The sequence below is a fragment of the Coregonus clupeaformis genome, chromosome 23 (genome assembly GCF_020615455.1).
Source record: "Coregonus clupeaformis isolate EN_2021a chromosome 23, ASM2061545v1, whole genome shotgun sequence".
Lineage (NCBI taxonomy): Eukaryota > Metazoa > Chordata > Actinopteri > Salmoniformes > Salmonidae > Coregonus > Coregonus clupeaformis.
This window is the reverse complement of record NC_059214.1, coordinates 43,573,164-43,595,557: the sequence shown is the minus strand read 5'-3', so window position 1 is coordinate 43,595,557 and position 22,394 is coordinate 43,573,164. Positions and strand designations below refer to the sequence as shown.

General features: G+C 42.2%; 2 protein-coding genes across 4 annotated transcripts in view; both read left to right on the top strand.

Annotated features, from left to right (window-relative positions):
* Window positions 1-568: 568 nt before the first annotated feature.
* Window positions 569-3,634, top strand: LOC121536194 (protein jagunal homolog 1-A). The gene is made up of 3 exons (XM_041843468.2): window positions 569-707; window positions 1,605-1,702; window positions 1,941-3,634. The coding sequence occupies exons 2-3, from the start codon at window positions 1,614-1,616 to the stop codon at window positions 2,401-2,403; spliced, it is 552 nt and encodes a 183-aa protein (XP_041699402.1). The 5' UTR covers window positions 569-707; window positions 1,605-1,613; the 3' UTR covers window positions 2,404-3,634.
* A 270-nt stretch (window positions 3,635-3,904) lies between these two features.
* The window catches only part of LOC121536515 (protein TFG-like), a 57,923-nt gene continuing 39,433 nt past the window's right edge, over window positions 3,905-22,394 (top strand). For all 3 annotated transcript variants that reach the window (XM_045206712.1, XM_045206711.1, XM_045206710.1), the window contains exons 1-3: window positions 3,905-4,054; window positions 14,980-15,193; window positions 16,561-16,644. In XM_045206712.1, the coding sequence (XP_045062647.1) occupies window positions 15,010-15,193; window positions 16,561-16,644 (268 nt within the window). In that variant the 5' untranslated portion in view covers window positions 3,905-4,054; window positions 14,980-15,009. The remainder of the gene's footprint in view (window positions 4,055-14,979; window positions 15,194-16,560; window positions 16,645-22,394) is intronic.

Here is a 22,394-nt window from a genome sequence, read left to right as displayed (position 1 = left end):
TTCAACATATATCAAGACAGGTATTATTTTATTGTGTGACACTGATAAGTGCACACCAGATTAGTCCAGTTCACCAGTCCAAATTCAATAAAGTAATTTTCCTTGCCCCGGATGTCAAGTAAATATGCTCTGGCTCTCTCTTGATCATATTGCAGTTGACTGATATGCCATATTGAGAAGAGCTGAGAATACCGTGCTGCCAAAGACAGACAGATACTCTAACTTGACTCTGACCATGATTATTAAATGGCCTCATATGCTCAAGACATGGATGAATAAAGTAAATAGGATTCATCCTATAGTTTCTTGTATCACACATTTTTAGGCACTTCTATAGGGTACCACTTGAGGGTGTGGCAAAACAGAATGATGATTTAATTTTAATCAAATGCATTCTCGTATTTCTTCGTTTTAAGAGGTGCTTTCAAAACACAAAATGAAATGTTTTTAGTGTCTTACCAACAATTATGTTTCTGTGATGGCAAATGAAGCAGCCAAAATAATCAATGGACCAGTCTCGAGAAGTCTCACCAAGGATGCTGCGAGAAAAAGGGATGCTGCGACTGATGTGATGCGCGTGCGCAGAGCGCACAACGCGTGTGTCTTGTCCTCTATTCACCCACCTTCTATTCATCTCGGCATTTAGGCATATTTAGATACTGTAGTAGCTAGCTAGCTAAGTTCATTCAGCGTCTCAGTAACAAACGGTAAGAATCCTCAATTAATTGTTATTTTTAAACTACTGTACCGTAAATTACTGCTTTCAAGACAATTTTCAATAGGCTAGCCAGTTAGCAAGCGACTGCTAACGTACGTTAGCATTACAATTTATTAGCAGGTGAAATATGGATGAAACATGGATGAACCAATAAATAGCTGAAATGTTTGCATACAAATACATTGTATGCAGCTATAGTGTGATCTCGGTAACCTCCTTTCCAAGAGGACAATGAATGAATCTGCTGAATTTAGCTAGCTAACGTTACCAACTGCTTGTGAAAGCTAGGCTAGTTAAATAGCTAGCAAAGCCGTCCCTGCTGCCAGAAGCAGAGAAATATGTAGCTAGCTACTATTTACATCTATTGATGTTATATTTAAGCAATAAGGCCCGAGGAGGTGTGGTATATGGCCAATATACCACGGCAAAGGGCTGTTCTTAAGCGCGAGTGCCTGGACACATCCCTTGGCCGTATACCACAAACCCCCTAGGTGCCTTATTGCTATTATAAACTGGTTACCAACGTAATTAGAGCAACAAAAATAAATGTTGTGTCATACCCATGGTATATGGGCTGATATACCACGGCTGTCAGACAATCAGTATTCAGGGCTCGAATGACCCAGTTTATAATAAGGTTGATAAAACAACTTAAATAATAGAGGAGCTTCTAATATTCAATTGTTTAAGTGTAGAAATAGAAGCCTGATCATTACATCAGTGTGTCTGTCTGCATGTATCAACTCTTTGTCATTGTCATGGATGAAATGCATGTAAAGAACACATATGCTCATTATTAACGAATCAGTTGTGGGCAAAATAAATTAGAAAATTGACACCAAGTCAAATAATACTAATTATTGTTGCGTGGTTTTCGGGTAAGCAGGTTGTTACCATGACGTCTCGTGTGGGCCCTCGAGCTGCAGGTACTGATGGGAGTGACTTCAAACACAGAGAGAAGGTGGCCTCGCACTACCAGATGAGGTAATCAATCATGCCTGTCTGCTGGCTGGCTGTCTGTATGCCTGTGTCTGTCTATCTGTCTGTACGCTTGTCTGTCTGCGCTTGTCTGCGCTTCTCTGTCTGTACTTGCCTGTCTGTCTGTCTGAGTGTGCCTGCCTGCTTGTCTATTACCATATTGTTTGTTTATAGTTATCCAATCCTCTCAGGTCATTAACCATACTGTCTCAACTCCCTCTCCCCCTTTTCCTTGTGTCTCCAGCGCCTCACTAAAGTCTGAGATCCGGAAACTCAACTTCGTCCACCTGCTGCTCTGGCTCCTGGTGGCAGCCCAGGTGATCGTCAGCAAACTCGACCTGGTGCCAAGCGACACAGTGTCCGAGCCCTACAGATGGGAATACCCCTACCTGATCAGTCTCTTTCCACTGGTCACCGGCAGCCTGTCGCTGCCCAAGAACAACATAAGCTACCTGGTGATCTCCATGATCAGCTCAGGCCTGTTCTCCATCGCTCCACTCTTCTATGGCTCCATGGAGATGCTCGGCGAGGCCCAGCAGCTGTACCGCCACGGCAAGGCTTACCGCTTCATCTTCGGCTGGGCAGCGGTCACCGTCATGTACCTGGTGATGGTGGTGGCGGTGCAGGTGCACGCCTGGCAGATCTACTACAGCAAGAAGCTGCTGGACGCCTGGTTCGACTCCACACAGGAGAAGAAGAAGAAGTGATGAGGATGTATTGTGGGTTTTGAGGCTGGGGGAAAGTGTTTTTGTTTTTCTCTCTGTCTTTAGGATGCATATAGTAGTATATTCAGTTATTTATTTATTACCTCATGTAATCACTGTCTATTATAGCTTTCCAGATTGTCTATCCAACACACATTTTCTTGCCAAAACACGCATACTTTCCCATTTCAAAGACACTCAGGCCTGTACATTTTCTCTCACATACACACATAATTATATTACACACATATAGCGGACATTATTCGGGCGCGTAGTCTCGTGTTGAAGGAATATCCTCTTGGTCTAATGGTCAAGATGTTGGTTTCTCCCGTGGGAGACCAGGGTTCAGATCCTGGCTGTGACGCTCACACAGCCTCGTTCCACTACTCTGGATCCATGCTGTTTTTCCTTTCCATCTCATCTATCTTCTCATGGCGAATCATGAACATTGTGGGGTGTTACTACCTTGCGTTGTTGCCATATCAACTAGCCTCTTTATCTCAGGTCCTAGATCTTACTGGATCTAGCCTGAACTTTGCCAGCCAGTTAGCATTAGCAACTCTACTTTGTTTATCTGGCCTCAGAGAATAAACGATAGAGACTGCAGCTCCTTCTGAGACCGCAATGTTTACTGCTGTTGTGAAGCATTTAGACGTGTGTATGAACCAAGCCCTTGTGTGTGAGACTGGAGCATGACGGAGGATCGCTCTACTAACTCTTTGTCTTAACAGAGGAGGAATGAGGGCTGGACAGGTTTGTTGCCACGGTTTCAGTAAATTGACATCCGGTGACAAGTGTGTCAAATATTGAAAGCCCTGTAAGGCATGCGCACAAGCACTGTCCAAAGCTTGAGACAGAGACATGGGATGGTGTGCTTCAATGGCAAAAAAATTGATGCATCATTGCGCTAAATTGGCCTGACAGGTTACACTGTGTCTTGACAGCTATCAAGGGTTCTTGATTTGCCCCTGTAATGTGGCCAAACTAGTGCTCATCGGGGTTGTGGTCAATAACATTTCAATTCCAGTGAATTCAGAAAGTAAACCAAATATCAATTCCAAATTATCATTGATAAGCATTGAAGAGAATTTGAATTTCAGTGTACTTCCTGAATTGACCCCAACCCTGGTGCTCATCATTCATATACTTCTTAAATGTCCTATATGCTTGACCCATTGCCCCCTAACTTTATATGATTATGTTTTTACCACCAATAAAAAGGGAAATTAAATCATTGTTGTCTTGATTGTGTCCTTAGTTGTCTTGATTGTTACAGACCTTGTGATGTGCTTGATGAGTAGTTTCATTACAGTCACGCCACATAATCACTTATGTGTCACAGTAACCTTTAAAATTAAGCAAAAAACGTCCTGCAAAAGACAGTATAGAGGAAACCACGTAACACAGTCACATCTTTCATTTAAAACTCAATTTCTCAACCTGCCCCTATGCAGAAATAATATCACAGTCAAATAGTTGTCACTACGACTGCGCGTTCTGCAGTATGACACGTGCAGGTTTACGTCGACAAGCGGGCAGACTTCCTGATGTGAGGCTGAGATTCTGTGTTTGCCAGCCCTGGTTAAACATTTTGGCTGACAAGGTCTTGCGAGAAACACCGACACGACAGCGGGATTAAGTCGTCCAGTTACAGGTGGGATACATATACCTGTCTGTTTCGATATTCCTAATGTTGATGACGTTGACAACCTGAATCAGATTCTCAATGCTACCTAACGATTGATGCTAGCATTGAGTTTGTTGTGTTTTTAAAGCCACATTTGTTTAATTTTCAGAAAGATCTCTCTTAAATTGCATACATGATGGTATTGGTGCAATGATCTTGGGTTTTGTGTTAAATTAAGTCGATGAACATTCATTCTCTGATGCCGGTTAGAACGCTAAACTGTGAGAAGTATTTTGCAGGAAGTTAACATTCTTAACCATGAATGGGAGTTTTGAGTTGGTCTGTATTTGGCATGGCTCTACATCCTGTCAAGTACAGGAAAATGGGCTGTGTTTATGATCCAACTTGGCTTTCTTACTAGCTAGTTAGCGAGTTACATTCGTTTTGACAACTCTAGCAACGATATAATTATCTAGTTAGGTTAGCTAACAATATAGCCAGTGCAACGGATTTTGAGCCAGGTAGTTAGTTATTAGCATAACCGCAAACTAACGAGCTGTCAAATTACCACGCTAGGTAGGTACGTTAGCTAGCTATCGTGACATGTCATGAATCACTGCCAAGAAGATAACAAGCTGCAATCCTGAACCTCGCCCTTTCATTAGTCAGCAAGTTAGTTAACCTGTTAAGGATCGGACCCTTTTTTTCAATTTACGCCTAAAATGACACACACAAATCTAACTGCCTGTAGCTCAGGACATGAAGCAAGGATATGCATATTCTTGATACCATTTGAAAGGAAACACTTTGAAGTTTGTGGAAATGTGAAATTAATGTAGGAGAATATAACACATTAGATCTGGTAAAAGATAATACAAACAAAAAACATGCGTTTTCTATTTATTTTTTTGTTCCATCATCTTTTAAATAAAAGAGAGAGGCCACAATATAATATTGCAGTTTAGCCGCAATTTAGATTATGGCCACTAGATGGCAGCAGTGTGTGTGCAAAGTTTCAGATTGATCCAGTGAAGCGTTGCAATACTGGACTATTTTGTATCAAGTCTGCCCAAATGTGCCGAATTGGTCAATTTGATACATTTTCAAGTACATAACTATAGAGAACATACAAAAATGACATGGTAATACAAAATGTAAGTTTACACACTCCCAGGAATGTCATACATGATGGATCGTTAGCTTATACACTAACTTTCACACATTTCAAATCAAATCAAATCAAATTTTATTGGTCACATGCGCCGAATACAACAGGTGCAGACATTACAGTGAAATGCTTACTTACAGCCCTTAACCAACAGTGCATTTATTTTTAACAAAAAAAGTTAAAATAAAATAACAACAAAAAAAGTGTTGAGGAAAAAAAAGAGCAGAAGTAAAATAAAATAACAGTAGGGAGGCTATATATACAGGGGGGTACCGGTGCAGAGTCAATGTGCGGGGGCACCGGCTAGTTGAGGTAGTTGAAGTAATATGTACATGTGGGTAGAGTTAAATGCATAAATAATTAACAGAGTAGCAGCAGCGTAAAAAGGATGGGGTGGGGGGGCAGTGCAAATAGCCCAGGTAGCCATGATTAGCTGTTCAGGAGTCTTATGGCTTGGGGGTAGAAGCTGTTGAGAAGTCTTTTGGACCTAGACTTGGCACTCCGGTACCGCTTGCCGTGCAGTAGCAGAGAGAACAGTCTATGACTAGGGTGGCTGGAGTCTTTGACAATTTTGAGGGCCTTCCTCTGACACCGCCTGGTATAGAGGTCCTGGATGGCAGGAAGCTTGTCCCCAGTGATGTACTGGGCCGTACGCACTACCCTCTGTAGTGCCTTGCGGTCGGAGGCCAAGCAGTTGCCATACCAGGCGGTGATGCAACCAGTCAGGATGCTCTCGATGGTGCAGCTGTAGAATTTTTTGAGGATCTGAGGACCCATGCCAAATCTTTTCAGTTTCCTGAGGGGGAATAGGCTTTGTCGTGCCCTCTTCACGACTGTCTTGGTGTGTTTGGACCATGATAGTTCGTTGGTGATGTGGACACCAAGGAACTTGAAGCTCTCAACCTGTTCCACTACAGCCCCGTCGATGAGAATGGGGGCGTGCTCAGTCCTCTTTTTTTCCTGTAGTCCACAATCATCTCCTTTGTCTTGGTCACGTTGAGGGAGAGGTTGTTGTCCTGGCACCACACGGCCAGGTCTCTGACCTCCTCCCTATAGGCTGTCTCATCATTGTCGGTGATTAGGTTGTGTCGTCGGCAAACTTAATGATGGTGTTGGAGTCGTGCCTGGCCATGCAGTCATGGGTGAACAGAGAGTACAGGAGGGGACTGAGCACGCACCCCTGAGGGGCCCCTGTGTTGAGGATCAGTGTGGCAGATGTGTTGTTACCTACCCTTACCACCTGGGGGCGGCCCGTCAGGAAGTCCAGGATCCAGTTGCAGAGGGAGGTGTTTAGTCCCAGGATCCTTAGCTTAGTGGTGAGCTTAGAGGGCACTATGGTGTTGAAGGCCGGGCGGGGTGGGTGTGGAGCCAGAGACCACAGGGGTTCAAACTGTAGGACCCAGTTTCCACATTTGAATATAAAAATTGATTTTATCAAACAATTATGCTATGCTATTTGCTGGTAGCTAATTTAGCTAGCTTGTTTGCTAGCCAAAGGCAAGACCAACAAGTCCAATAAAAAATCAAATGAAGTAGTTGCATTTGAAGTGATTTAATCTATATATTGTAACTATTTGCTGATAAATAGGCCTATCTGGGTGTGGACTGGATAGGGAAGAGATTGTTCAACTAATCAGTTCAGCTGGTGCTTATTTTATTCTGATTATATTAACCAGTAGTGTGTCATGAATCATGATCCACTCAACACATTCTACTAACTAATTCTTTCAATGAAAGTTACAGTACTTGGCCTATGTAGGCCAAAGTCTCATTGGGGAGATACAGTTGAAGTCGGAAGTTTACATACACCTTAGCCAAATACATTTAAACTTAGTTTTTCACAATTCCTGACATTTAATCCTAGTAAAAATTCCCTGTCTTAGGTCAGTTAGAATCACCACTTTATTTTAAGAATGTGAAATGTCAGAATAATAGTAGAGAGAATTATTTCTTTCAGCTTTTATTTATTTCATCACATTCCTAGTGGGTCAGAAGTTTACATACACTCAATTAGTATTTGGTAGCATTGCCTTTAAATTGTTTAACTTGGGTCAACAGCCTTCCACAATCTTCCCACAATAAGTTGGGTGAATTTTGGCCCATTACTCCTGACAGAGATGGTGTAACTGAGTCAGGTTTGTAGGCCTCCTTGCTCGCACATGCTTTTTCAGTTCTGCCCACAAATTCTCTATAGGTTTGAGGTCAGGGCTTTGTGATGGCCACTCCAATTCCTTGACTTTGTTGTCCTTAAGCCATTTTGCCACAACTTTGGAAGTATGCTTGGGGTCATTGTCCATTTGGAAGACCCATTTACGACCAAGCTTTAACTTCCTGACTGATGTCTTGAGATGTTGCTTCAATATATCCACATAATTTTCCTTCCTCATTTACATTTGACATTTTAGTCATTTAGCAGACGCTCTTATCCAGAGCGACTTACAGTTAGTGAGTGCATACATTATTAATTTTTTATTTTTCATACTGGCCCCCCGTGGGAATCGAACCCACAACCCTGGCGTTGCAAACGCCATGCTCTACCAACTGAGCTACATCCCTGCCGGCCATTCCCTCCCCTACCCTGGACGACGCTGGGCCAATTGTGCGCCGCCCCATGGGTCTCCCGGTCGCGGCCGGCTACGACAGAGCCTGGATTCGAACCAGGATCTCTAGTGGCACAGCTAGCACTGCGATGCAGTGCCTTAGACCACTGCGCCACTCGGGAGGTTATGATTCCATCTATTTTGTGAAGTGCACCAGTCCCTCCTGCAGCAAAGCACTCCCACAGCATGATGCTGCCACCCCCGTGCTTCACGGTTGGGATGGTGTTCTTCAGCTTGCAAGCCATCCCCCTTTTTCCTCCAAACATAACGATGGTCATTATGGCCAAACAGTTCTATTTTTGTTTCATCAGACCAGAGGACATTTCTCCAAAAAGTACGATCTTTGTCCCCATGTGCAGCTGCAAACCGTAGTCTGGCTTTTTTATGGCGGTTTTTGAGCAGTGGCTTCTTCCTTGCTGAGTGGCCTTTCAGGTTATGTCGATATAGAACTCATTTTACTGTGGATATAGATACTTTTGTACCTGTTTCCTCCAGCATCTTCACAAGGTCCTTTGCTGTTGTTCTGGGATTGATTTGCACTTTTCGCACAAAAGTACGCTCATCTCTAGGAGACAGAACGCGTTGCAGCTGCCTTTGACATCCTCGAAGTGGCTAGATCTCAAAAGATTGCGCACTATCTCCCTACTGCTCCAGCGATTCTTAAAAAGCTTCCGGAAGTGAACAAGGTCACATTCTTTGGATTCCCGGTTGGGGCGTCTCCTTCCTGAGCGGTATGATGGCTGCGTGGTCCCATGGTGTTTATACGTGCGTACTATTGTTTGTACAGATGAACGTGGTACCTTCAGGCATTTGGAAATTGCTCCCAAGGATGAACCAGACTTGTGGAGGTCTACTATTTTTTTTTCTGAAGTCTTGGCTGATTTCTTTTGATTTTCCTATGATGTCAAGCAAAGAGGCACTAAGTTTGAAGGTAGGTCTTGAAATACATCCACAGGTACACCTCCAATTGACTCAAATGATGTCAATTAGCCTATCAGAAGCTTCTAAAGCCATGACATCATTTTCTGGAATTTTCCAAGCTGTTTAAAGGCACAGTCAACTTAGTGTATGTAAACTTCTGACCCACTGGAATTGTGATACAGTGAATTATAAGTGAAATAATCTGTCTGTAAACAATTGTTGGAAAAATTACTTGTGTCATGCGCAAAGTAGATGTCCTAACCGACTTGCCAAAACTATAGTTTGTTAACAAGAAATTTGTGGAGTGGTTGAAAAACGAGTTTTAATGACTCCAACCTAAGTCTATGTAAACTTCCGACTTCAACTGTACATAAGAACCGGCCTGCCAGCTCAGCCTGGATTTTTTAAAACCTAGGCTTTGGAAGCAGAACTGTATTCTACATAGTAAAGCGGCGTCCTAGAGGGCAGTGACCACTGACCAGCTGGTAGGCATAGATTTTTTTTTAAAGAACTCAGTCCGGCTTTAAACGTACTCTTGAAAGTTGTAAGAGAAGAATGCACAAGGTGCAATAATGGAATTGGGTAGTGCATCATCAGTTCGTCTTGTACCTTAGAGAGCTATTTATAACTTGTCAGAAATGTCCAGATCAACTAGCCCGTGTCAGCTAATGTTTTTTTTATTTTGTTTTTTTAGCCTGTAGATATTGTTGTAATTTTTTTAGTCACTGAAATATGACATGAATACACATTAGACATGACAAAATGTGTAGAATTGCAGCAAATTAGCTTTAAACCTGCAAAATTTTCTCCACCAACGAGGGGTGTAAACAGTTTGTGTCATGAACAGTGCTTGTGCCCATAGAAATACAGTACCAGTCAAAAGTTTGGACACACCTACTCATTCAAGGGTTTTTCTTTATTTTTACTATTTTCTACATTGTAGAATAATAGTGAAGACATCAAAACTATGAAATAACACATGGAATCATGTAGTAACCAAGAAAAGTGTTAAACTAATTAAAATATATTTTATATTTGAGATTCTGTTGGCTGCTTTTCCTTCACTCTGCCGTCCGACTTATCCCAAACCATCTCAATTGGGTTGAGGTCGGAGGATTGTGGAGGCCAGGTAATCTGATGCAGCACTCCATCACTCTCCTTCTTGGTAAAATAGTTCTTACACAGCCTGGAGGTGTGTTGGGTCATTGTCCTGTTGAAAAACAAATGATAGTCCCACTAAGCCCAAACCAGATGGGATGGCGTATCGCTGCAGAATGCTGTGGTAGCCATGCTGGTTAAGTGTGCCTTGAATTCTAAATAATTCACAGACAGTGTCACCAGCAAAGAACCCTTACACCATAACACCTCCTCCTCCATGCTTTACGGTGGGAACTACACATGCGGAGATCATCCGTTCACCCACACCGCGTCTCACAAAGACACAGCGGTTGGAACCAAAAAGCTCAAATTTGGACTTCAGACCAAAGGATACATTTCCACCGCTCTAATGTCCATTGCTTGTGTTTCTTGGCCCAAGCAGGTCTCTTCTTCTTATTGGTGTCCTTTAGTAGTGGTTTCTTTGCAGCAATTCGACCATGAAGGCCTGATTCACACAGTCCCCTCTGAACAGTTGATGTTGAGATGTGTCTGTGACTTGAACTCTATGAAGCATTTATTTGGGCTGCAATTTCTGAGCCTGGTAACTCTAATGAACTTATCCTCTGCAGCAGAGGTAACTCTGGGTCTTCCATTCCTGTGGCGGTCCTCATGAGAGCCAGTTTCATCATAGCGCTTGATGGTTTTTGCAACTGCACTTGAAGAAACATTCAAAGTTCTTGAAATGTTCCGTATTGACTGACCTTCGTGTCTTAAAGTAATGATGGACTGTCGTTTCTCTTTGCTTATTTGAGCTGTTCTTGCCGTAATATGGACTGGGTCTTTTACCAAATAGGGATATCTTCTGTATACCCCCCCTACCTTGTCACAACACAACTGATTGGCTCAAACGCATTAAGAAGGAAATAAATTCCACAAATTAACTTTTAAGAAGGCACACCTGTTAATTGAAATGCATTCCAAATCAAATCAAATCAAATGTTATTTGTCACATACACGTGTTTAGCAGATGTTGTTATAGCGGGTGTAGCGAAATGACTACCTCATGAGGCTGGTTGAGAGAATGCCAAGAGTGTGCAAAGCTGTCATCAAGGCAAAGGGTGGCTATGTATTTTGATTTGTTTAACACTTTTGAGGTTACTACATGATTCCATATGTGTTATTTCATAGTTTTGATGTCTTCACTATTATTCTACAATGTAAAAATAAAGAAAAACCCTGCAATGAGTAGGTGTGTCCAAACTTTGACTGGTAGTGTAGATGTGGCGCGTGTGCGGGATGTTCCCCAATGCTGGAAGGGGGAACCCCTGATCTATAGGACTAGTTCTGTAGTGTAGACTGTTAATTGCATTATAGGTCACCAGATATTGGTATGCCGTCTGTCTCTTCCCTTAAAGGGGCAATCAGTAGTTGAAACAATAACAAAGAGTATTCTCCCTGTTTCGGTAAAAAGCTGAGGGATGAGGCCTGGCTGGAGAAATATAACCACTCTCAAATGTATAGACAGAGCTATGGATGCAAGGACTGACCATTCATGATATCAAAATTATAGTAAATCATGTTTTGAGGCTACAGTGGGTAGAACAAGTATTTGATACACTGCTGAATTTGCAGGTTTTTCTACTTACAAAGCATGTAGAGGTCTGTAATTTTTATCATAGGTACACTTCAACTGTGAGAGACGGAATCTAAAACAAAAATCCAGAAAATCACATTGTATGATTTTTAAGTAATTAATTTGCATTTTATTGCATGACATAAGTATTTGATACATCAGAAAAGCAGAACTTAATATTTGGTACAGAAACCTTTGTTTGCAATTACAGAGATCATACGTTTCCTGTAGGTCTTGACCAGGTTTGCACACACTGCAGCAGGGATTTTGGCCCACTCCTCCATACAGACCTTCTCCAGATCCTTCAGGTTTCGGGGCTGTCGCTTGGCAATACGGACTTTCAGCTCCCTCCAAAGATTTTCTATTGGGTTCAGGTCTGGAGACTGGCTAGGCCACTCCAGGACCTTGAGATGCTTCTTACGGAGCCACTCCTTAGTTGCCCTGGCTGTGTGTTTCGGGTCATTGTCATGCTGGAAGACCCAGCCACGACCCATCTTCAATGCTCTTACTGAGGGAAGGAGGTTGTTGGCCAAGATCCCGCGATACATGGCCCAATCCATCCTCCCCTCAATACGGTGCAGTCGTCCTGTCCTCTTTGCAGAAAAGCATCCCCAAAGAATGATGTTTCCACCTCCATGCTTCACGGTTGGGATGGTGTTCTTGGGGTTGTACTCATCCTTCTTCTTCCTCCAAACACGGCGAGTGAAGTTTAGACCAAAAAGCTCTATTTTTGTCTCATCAGACCACATGACCTTCTCCCATTCCTCCTCTGGATCATCCAGATGGTCATTGGCAAAGTTCAGACGGGCCTGGACATGCGCTGGCTTGAGCAGGGGGACCTTGCGTGCGCTGCAGGATTTTAATCCATGACGGTGTAGTGTGTTACTAATGGTTTCCTTTGAGACTGTGGTCCCAGCTCTCTTTTGGTCATTGACCAGGTCCTGCAGTGTAGTTCTGGGCTGATCCCTCACCTTCCTCATGATCATTGATGCCCCACGAGGTGAGATCTTGCATGGAGCCCCAGACCGAGTGTGATTGACCGTCATCTTGAACTTCTTCCATTTTCTAATAATTGCGCCAACAGTTGTTGCCTTCTCACCAAGCTGCTTGCCTATTGTCCTGTAGCCCATCCCAGCCTTGTGCAGGTCTACAATGTTATCCCTGATGTCCTTACACAGCTCTCTGGTCTTGGCCTTTGTGGAGAGGTTGGAGTCTGTTTGTTTGAGTGTGTGTGGACAGGTGTCTTTTATACAGGTAACGAGTTCAAACAGGTGCAGTTAATACAGGTAATGAGTGGAGTACAGGAGGGCTTCTTAAAGAAAAACGAACAGGTCTGTGAGAGCCGGAATACTTACTGGTTGGTAGGTGATCAAATACTTATGTCATGCAATAAAATGCAAATTAATTACTTAAAAATCATACAATGTGATTTTCTGGATTTTTGTTTTAGATTCCGTCTTTCACAGTTGAAGTGTGCCTATGATAAAAATTACAGACCTCTACATGCTTTGTAAGTAGGAAAACCTGCAAAATCGGCAGTGTATCAAATACTTGTTCTCCCCACTGTATATAGTGTTTGTTTACATTTACTTTGTTTACAAATATTGGAGTAAAACAAGCTTATATTTTGGGTTCTGGTGGGGTACGACAGTTGAACTAAGCTCATGAGGCATTAATAAGTTATATTCGTCGAGAGTAGAATTGTTACGCCTTTTACAGTACCAGAACGCTAGCTATCTTTTAATTCAAATGTCTTGCCTGATGTTTGTTAGCCTTTTTATTAAAGCTTTTTTTCTTTTAACGGTTGCTCTCAATGTAAAGAGCTTTGTGATTTACGTCAGTAAATGAAAACTGCTCTACAAATGTAATTTATTATTATTAATAATCAATGGGTACATATCATTAAAGATGGAATACAGTGGGGGGAAAAAAGTATTTAGTCAGCCACCAATTGTGCAAGTTCTCCCACTTAAAAAGATGAGAGAGGCCTGTAATTTTCATCATAGGTACACGTCAACTATGACAGACAAAATGAGAAAAAAAAATCCAGAAAATCACATTGTAGGATTTTTAATGAATATATTTGCAAATTATGGTGGAAAATAAGTATTTGGTCAATAACAAACGTTTCTCAATACTTTGTTATATACCCTTTGTTGGCAATGACACAGGTCAAACGTTTTCTGCAAGTCTTCACAAGGTTTTCACACACTGTTGCTGGTATTTTGGCCCATTCCTCCATGCAGATCTCCTCTAGAGCAGTGATGTTTTGGGGCTGTCGCTTGGCAACACGGACTTTCAACTCCCTCCAAAGATTGTCTATGGGGTTGAGATCTGGAGACTGGCTAGGCCACTCCAGGACCTTGAAATGCTTCTTACGAAGCCACTCCTTCGTTGCCCGGGCGGTGTGTTTGGGATCATCGTCATGCTGAAAGACCCAGCCACGTTTCATCTTCAATGCCCTTGCTGATGGAAGGAGGTTTTCACTCAAAATCTCACGATACATGGCCCCATTCATTCTTTCCTTTACACGGATCAGTCGTCCTGGTCCCTTTGCAGAAAAACAGCCCCAAAGCATGATGTTTCCACCCCCATGCTGAGATCTTGCGTGGAGCCCCAGATCGAGGGAGATTATCAGTGGTCTTGTATGTCTTCCATTTCCTAATAATTGCTCCCACAGTTGATTTCTTCAAACCAAGCTGCTTACCTTTGCAGATTCAGTCTTCCCAGCCTGGTGCAGGTCTACAATTTTGTTTCTGGTGTCCTTTGACAGCTCTTTGGTCTTGGCCATAGTGGAGTTTGGAGTGTGACTGTTTGAGGTTGTGGACAGGTGTCTTTTTATACTGATAAGTTCAAACAGGTGCCATTAATACAGGTAACGAGTGGAGGACAGAGGAGCCTCTTAAAGAAGAAGTTACAGGTCTGTGAGAGCCAGAAATCTTGCTTGTTTGTAGGTGACCAAATACTTATTTTCCACCATAATTTGGAAATAAATTCATTAAAAATCCTACAATGTCATTTTCTGGATTTTTTTTCCTCAATTTGTCTGTCATAGTTGACGTGTACCTATGATGAAAATTACAGGCCTCTCTCATCTTTTTAAGTGGGAGAACTTGCACAATTGGTGGCTGACTAAATACTTTTTTCCCCACTGTATGCATTAGAAGAAACCACGCCACTGTCCGCCCCACCGCCATTGTTTTTGTTTTGTTGACGAAGTGAAGTCATCGCGCAATGTGGTAAAAAAAATTGCACTACATATTCTGCTGTTCTATCGCACGAGCAATGTTGTCCGAGGGGGAAAAGAAACGTGCGTTGTTTGCAGTAACTTCTATGTTGTAATATTTCAAACGGTCATTGCAGTTTCACCATTAAGGATTCCAGCTTTAATTTATGTAGAAGAATGGATGTAGCAACTGCAGATTGCCCCTTTTTAATGGCGATATGATAACAGGTTGGCAGCATAATGAAACCTACATGATTCCTGCGTAATGTATGTTACATCTCCTTCCTGTTGTGATGTCCCTTCCAGCGGTGGGAGCAGTAGACGGCGGACGACAACATGAACGGACAGCTGGACCTGAGCGGCAAGCTGATCATCAAGGCCCAGCTGGGTGATGACATCAGACGCATCCCCATCCACAATGAGGACATCACCTATGACGAGCTGGTGCTGATGATGCAGCGCGTCTTCAGGGGCAAGCTGCAGAGCAACGACGAGGTCACTATCAAATACAAGGATGAGGGTAAGCATGGAAGGGGACTTGGGCCATTCTGGACTAGCACTGGAGTAAGATGGATTATCACAATACCTCTGCTTCGCAACACACGTGACCGCCCTCGTTGAACCGATTGAGCCATACCAAAGGTACCAATTAGATGGCTCCTGCCGCAACAATTCAAGCTAGCTGTGGAGCAGTGGTGTAAAATACTTTAAAGGACTTCTTAATTCGTTTTTTTCTGTACATTACTTTACTATTATTATTTTTGACTACTTTTACTTCACTACATTCATAAAGAAAATAATGTACTTTTTACTCCATACATTTTCCCTGACACCCTAAAGTACTCGTTACATTTTGAATGCTTAGCAGGACAGGAAAATTGTTAAATTCAAACACTTATCCAAGATAACATCCCTGGTCATCTCTACTGCCTCTGATCTGGCGGACTCACTAAACACAAATGCTTCGTTTGTAAATTATGTCTGAGTGTTGGAGTGTTACCCTGGCTATCCGTAAATAAAAAAAAGAAAAGAAAATGGTGCCGTCTGGTTTGCTTAATATAAGGAATTTGAAATAATTTATACTTTTACTTTTGATACTGAAGTATATTTTAGCAATTACATTTACTTTTTTTACTATTACTCAAGTAGTATTTTACTGGGTGACTTTCACTTTTACTTGAGTCATTTACTATTAAGGCATCTTTACTTTTACTCAAGTATGACAATTGCGTGCTTTTTCCACCACTGCTATGGAGTGAGTTTACGGTACGTTCTTAACTTGGTTACACTCACCCTTTCTAAACTCACTACACAGCGAGCTACCCCGGCTGTTGAGCTTAGCCCAACTGCCGATCCAGGTCATGGCACCACTGTAACGGGGTTCAGTGTGCTGCTAACAGTTTAGCTTCCTCCACTGTCCGATTGCGCCATACTGGGCTCGAATCAGTGATCCTCTGCTTAGCAACACACGTGACAGCCCTCCTTGACAACGTGTAAACCGATTGAACCATACAAAAGGTACCAATTGGATGGCTCCATCCGCAACATTTTAAGCTAGCTGTGAAATGAGCTTACGGTACGTTCTTAACTCCGTTACACTAGCTAGATGTCATCTGACCCCTCAACATTTACATGCTCCCTGCTGGTAATGGAAACAGAAGTTCTCTTTCATACACTTGAGAATGCATCCTCCACTTTTTAGAGTTATCATCGGGCGTAAGAGAATAGGTTAATGTGAGGGTTTCTACTACACAGCGTTCACCAATTCAGTCATTTCAGAATAGTCATTATCTTAGGAAATAAGGATTAATTGTGAAAGTATTTGAACGTGGCCTCATTCTGATTTGGGTTCTAAATTATGTTCCCTGCTCTCTTCTCTTCCTGCAGACGATGACCTCGTTACTATTTTCGACAGCTCGGATCTCTCTTTTGCCATCCAGTGCAGTAGGATACTCAAACTCACTCTGTTCGGTAAGATATTATCATACACATACATAACCATCCCTTCCTTTTTTACAATAGGCCTTACTGCTGCTGTGTCAAGCACACCCATCCTGGAATAATCAAAACAACTTGATTTTCCCCATAGGATATTAAAGTAGGCTCATTCTGTTTTTCTAGTCTTTGTTATTGTACTGTACTATATAGAACTTCTATCCTTTGTATCCTCTTGAATACTCATTCTGACTGTTCCATTCCATCAGCCCCCTCTCTACAATAGTTTTAAGGTTCATGTACAGGAACATGCCACTGGGAGGCAGTCTAGTCTCATATTTTGACATTGAACCTGAGGTCTTCACGGATCCCGGGTCGGATCCCGCTCGGTGGCCTCGGATCTGTGTGAAAATATATGAAATACCGACCGGATCCCAAATTATATTTGAAGAGTTTAGCTCCTAAACAACATAAATGCAAATGTCATACATTTTACATTTTGTCTTAGGCCTAAATGACTGTCAGTGGGTCCCCTTTCATCAAATCAAATGTGTCTATCAATTTGTGACAAAACGGCAGATTTGCTTTATTACATTTACATTTTTACATTTTTAGTCATTTAGCAGACGCTCTTATCCAGAGCGACTTACAGTTAGTGAATACATATATATATATATATTTTTTTTATACTGGCCCCCCGTGGGAATCGAACCCACAACCCTAGCGTTGCAAACGCCATGCTCTATCAACTGAGCTACATCCCTGCCGGCCATTCCCTCCCCGACCCTGGACGACGCTGGGCCAATTGTGCGCCGCCCATGAGTCTCCCGGTCGCGGCCGGCTGCGACAGAGCCTGGATTCGAACCAGGATCTCTAGTAGCACAGTTAGCACTGCGATGCAGTGCCTTAGACCACTGCGCCACTCAGGAGTCCATTAAAACAAGGCACTTATGTGATGTGGGTTAAAATTGACTACTTGTTGTGAGAGAGGAGGAGGACACAGCAGAAAAGAGTGATAGCCCCTAAACTATATAAACGGAGTTTCTTAAACATTGAGTCAGTCATTCTTTGCTAATGTGAAGAAGAAACTGAATGGAAGACCATACAGGGACGAAGAACTGACAGGCGAATCATCTGTAGTCGCCTCATTTATACACATTGTGGATACGAAGGGGGAAAAAGGTTGCCCATATTGTCAAGACCTGAGCTATTTAATTGCATTGTTTTATTTATTCAATTTACTAGTTTATTTAGGGTGTCTACTTTATTTGTTTAAGCTTGGCCTATTTAGTAGGCTTTTTAGAATTTTATTTAGGTATTCTCTTTGTTTCAAATCCCCTGCAGTCGATGTCTGCATAATAATAAAATCTGCATAAACATCTGTCCGTTTAAGCTAGAGAGATCTGCATTGGAATGCGTCTGAATCCACCACATCTGCTAACGTTGCACTTCCGCATCTGCGGTGAACGGATCTAGAGTGGTGTTTTTCAGACCATGAGACATCCTGAAAATCAGTCTTCTCACAAAATCGTCTGTAGCGTCCGAACGGTTTAGCCTACAAACTATTATGACCCCTCTATGGAAAGATGAGACTCTCACGAACACGATGGACTCATCTGAAGTCTGGACAGCCGATATGCCAACTTCTGTCTGTAGCGTCCGAACAGTTTGGGCTACACACTAATATGACCCTCTGTAGAAAGGTGGCTCTAGGATGCCCACAGACATCACAAGACTCACCTGACGGTCTCCCGGTACCAGTTGAAAAAATGAATGGAAGTATGTATGGAGACTGTTTAGTGCCAAAAATAAGGGGTTAAATACATGTTAAAAAAGATGTTTCCTGATCTTTCTTACAGTGGGGGAAAAAAGTATTTAGTCAGCCACTAATTGTGCAAGTTCTCCCACTTAAAAAGATGAGAGAGGCCTGTAATTTTCATCATAGGTACACGTCAACTATGACAGACAAATTTAGATTTTTTTTTCTCCAGAAAATCACATTGTAGGATTTTTTATGAATTTATTTGCAAATTATGGTGGAAAATAAGTATTTGGTCACCTACAAACAAGCACAATTTCTGGCTCTCACAGACCTGTAACTTCTTCTTTAAGAGGCTCCTCTGTCCTCCACTCGTTACCTGTATAAATGGCACCTGTTTGAACTTGTTATCAGTATAAAAGACACCTGTCCACAACCTCAAACAGTCACACTCCAAACTCCACTATGGCCAAGACCAAAGAGCTGTCAAAGGACACCAGAAACAAAATTGTAGACCTGCACCAGGCTGGGAAGACTGAATCTGCAATAGGTAAGCAGCTTGGTTTGAAGAAATCAACTGTGGGAGCAATTATTAGGAAATGGAGGACATACAAGACCACTGATAATCTCGATCTGGGGCTCCACGCAAGATCTCACCCCGTGGGGTCAAAATGATCACAAGAACGGTGAGCAAAAATCCCAGAACCACACGGGGGGACCTAGTGAATGACCTGCAGAGAGCTGGGACCAAAGTAACAAAGCCTACCATCAGTAACACACTACGCCGCCAGGGACTCAAATCCTGCAGTGCCAGACGTGTCCCCCTGCTTAAGCCAGTACATGTCCAGGCCCGTCTGAAGTTTGCTAGAGTGCATTTGGATGATCCAGAAGAGGATTGGGAGAATGTCAGATGAAACCAAAATAGAACTTTTTGGTAAAAACTCAAACTCGTCGTGTTTGGAGGACAAAGAATGCTGAGTTGCATCCAAAGAACACCATACCTCCTGTGAAGCATGGGGGTGAAAACATCATGCTTTGGGGCTGTTTTTCTGCAAAGGGACCAGGACGACTGATCCGTTTAAAGGAAAGAATGAATGGAGCCATGTATCGTGGGATTTTGAGTGAAAACCTCCTTCCATCCGCAAGGGCATTGAAGATGAAACGTGGCTGGGTCTTTCAGCATGACAATGATCCCAAACACACAGCCCGGGCAACGAAGGAGTGGCTTCGTAAGAAGCATTTCAAGGTCCTGGAGTGGCCTAGCCAGTCTCCAGATCTCAACCCCATAGAAAATCTTTGGAGGGAGTTGAAAGTCTGTGTTGCCCAGCGACAGCCCCAAAACATCACTGCTCTAGAGGAGATCTGCATGGAGGAATGGGCCAAAATACCAGCAACAGTGTGTGAAAACCATGTGAAGACTTACGTTTGACCTGTGTCATTGCCAACAAAGGGTATATAACAAAGTATTGAGAAACTTTTGTTATTGACCAAATACTTATTTTCCACCATAATTTGCAAATAAATTCATTAAAAATCCTACAATGTGATTTTCTGGAAAAAAAAATCTCATTTTGTCTGTCATAGTTGACGTGTACCTATGATGAAAATTACAGGCCTCTCTCATCTTTTTAAGTGGGAGAACTTGCACAATTGGTGGCTGACTAAATACTTTTTTCCCCCACTGTATATCTCTCAGATATAGGACATAGGATATAGATATATGATATGAATATAGGACTTCTGAACAAACTTCCTTTAGATTGTTTTTGGGACTATATGTTGTTCCATGTAGTGAATGTTGTTATTCAATGCGTAAGGGCTAATAGCAGTAAGGCCAAAAATGGTTTTTCATCAAATACTTTTTATATATTTTAAAATTCAAAATCAAATAGCTAAATTATCCTTGGTATGACCTTCTTAAAACAATTCCATATAGCTTAGTCTTTAATAAATAACATTTTTCAACCAAGTGGATCTGCTCGTGTTGTTTGTGTATGCGTGTGCGGTAGACAGATTGCCATAGGCTTATCTGCAGAAATATTGTATATCCTAATGTGGAAGGCTGACGATGTTATTGATTGTGTAATGCATGGATAACTTCTCTCTTCAATTATGATTTATTAATGTATTAACTCTCCGGACTGTAGGACTACACAGCCGTGTTGTGGATGACTTTTCTATCAAACCCGTATCCAAACCAATCTCAGGCTATATAGGCTGATTCTCTAGGCCTAAAGGATATATCTACATTTCATTTAGAACAACAAATATTAGGCTATTATATGAGTTAGACCTGAGTTATAGAAATAGCCTACCAAAATATGTCTAACACACAACACTCGCTAGCGTCCTAAAATCACCACATAAAATCCTCTAATCTAAAATAATTAGGTCAACAGAAACAACATGAACAAATCTTTGAAAACCTAAAAGTATTCTAAATCCAATTATAGCATTGTAATAGTGGGATACTGACCTCTAGACCAGGGATCGTCAACTAGATTCAGCCGCAGATGGTCGGGGGTCCGGAACATCATTTAAAATAATTTGTAGACTGCAAATTGATTGCAAGAAGCCCAAACAGAGATAATAGTTGACTAAAACCATAATAATTTCAAACCTTGCTTACATTTGTATATGATCATGTGTCTCTTTAAGCGTGGAAATACTTGAACAGATTTCCAAAATTAAAATCACTTGGAGCTGATTTCCTGGTGTTTCTACAGTCTTATGTCCAACAATGAAAATTCTAAAAGAAAAAAATATATATTTGTTTTGTTCAGAAAACTTGTGTGGCCAAATAAAACCACCTTGCGTGGCAATAAAGCTATTTATTTATTTATTTGGGGGATCCATTTGAATTGGATACAGACCTGACCCAATTTGGATCCAATTCTCTCTCAGGTCGGACATGTTTTGTGTCGGATCTGGTCCACCTCATATCTGAATCGGATCGGATATTGATTTTCCAAAATAAATACTGGATCCTGTTGGTCGGGTAGGAATTTAATGGATCCATTTCGGTTCGGATCTCCGTTTTTGGATCCGAGAAGACCTCTACATAGAACTCCTTCTTCGTACCCCTTGACACTTTCTATCATTCTGTCCTGCCGGGATCGTCCCAAAGGCAATGTTCGTATGCTGGTTGGGTAGTAGAGGCACCAAACTATACTTGTGAATTATTATCATTTCTGTCATACTTTTCACGTCCCTCAGGAGTTAAGCTCCATCTCAGGCTCCATGTTGTCAACCCCTTTTCAGAGAGTTTTAAGAGTGTGCTCTGCAAAGGATGGCGAGGACTTTTGTTTAACAGAACATTCTGTAGGTCATAGGGAGTGTTAGGTTACTATTGATACTGGATTTACTGGTTTAGGCCTAATCATCATAATGCTCTACGGCCAGTGCCAGCCACAGCCCTGTCCCCACACTGTAGTGTGTGTGTTCATGTCACAGTATTGTACTCTGGCCATGTGTTATGGATCCGCCTTTGTTTCACAGTGCTGGAATGTCTGATATGCGTTACTGTTTACACACACCCGTCTCCCTCTTTCATCTCCAATGCCATCAGGCCCCATTATGTCATTTCCTGTGCTGTTCCCAATTACATCGCAGCGGCCCTGAACTATTCCTGCTATTATTAGAGAGGATGCGGCAGAAAATAAACAAAGACAGAATGAAAGACAAGACAATAAATGTTTTGGGGATATTTGACTCCATCCCAAGACTTTAGTGCCGAGGCCCGGAGCACGTGGCGCGGCCGTGACCTCACATGGAGCTGATATTCCCAGACGTGTGCAGGGATTGGTAGCAGGAGGGACGAGTAGGATTCATCCCGACGGTCCGTGTCTCCATAGAGGGTCTTCTTCTGACCCGCTGGGTCTCTGCTCACACAGGAATCTGGAATTCTGTCTGTAGAATGCCCTTAAGGCTAGTGGAATTCCGAAGGATTTCCACTCTATAGGAGATTATTTCTCTGCCTATACCCTCGTATGTCATATGCTACAGTCTCATTGATATCATATACCAT

What these genes read in the sequence shown, in the direction of transcription:
- LOC121536194 (XM_041843468.2), top strand. Translation starts at nt 1,614, where the DNA reads ATGACGTCTCGTGTGGGCCCTCGAGCTGCAGGTACTGATGGGAGTGAC. An exon ending in GCCTCGCACTACCAGATGAG is followed by an intron (nt 1,703 to 1,940) that starts GTAATCAATCAT and finishes TTGTGTCTCCAG; the next exon opens with CGCCTCACTAAAGTCTGAGA.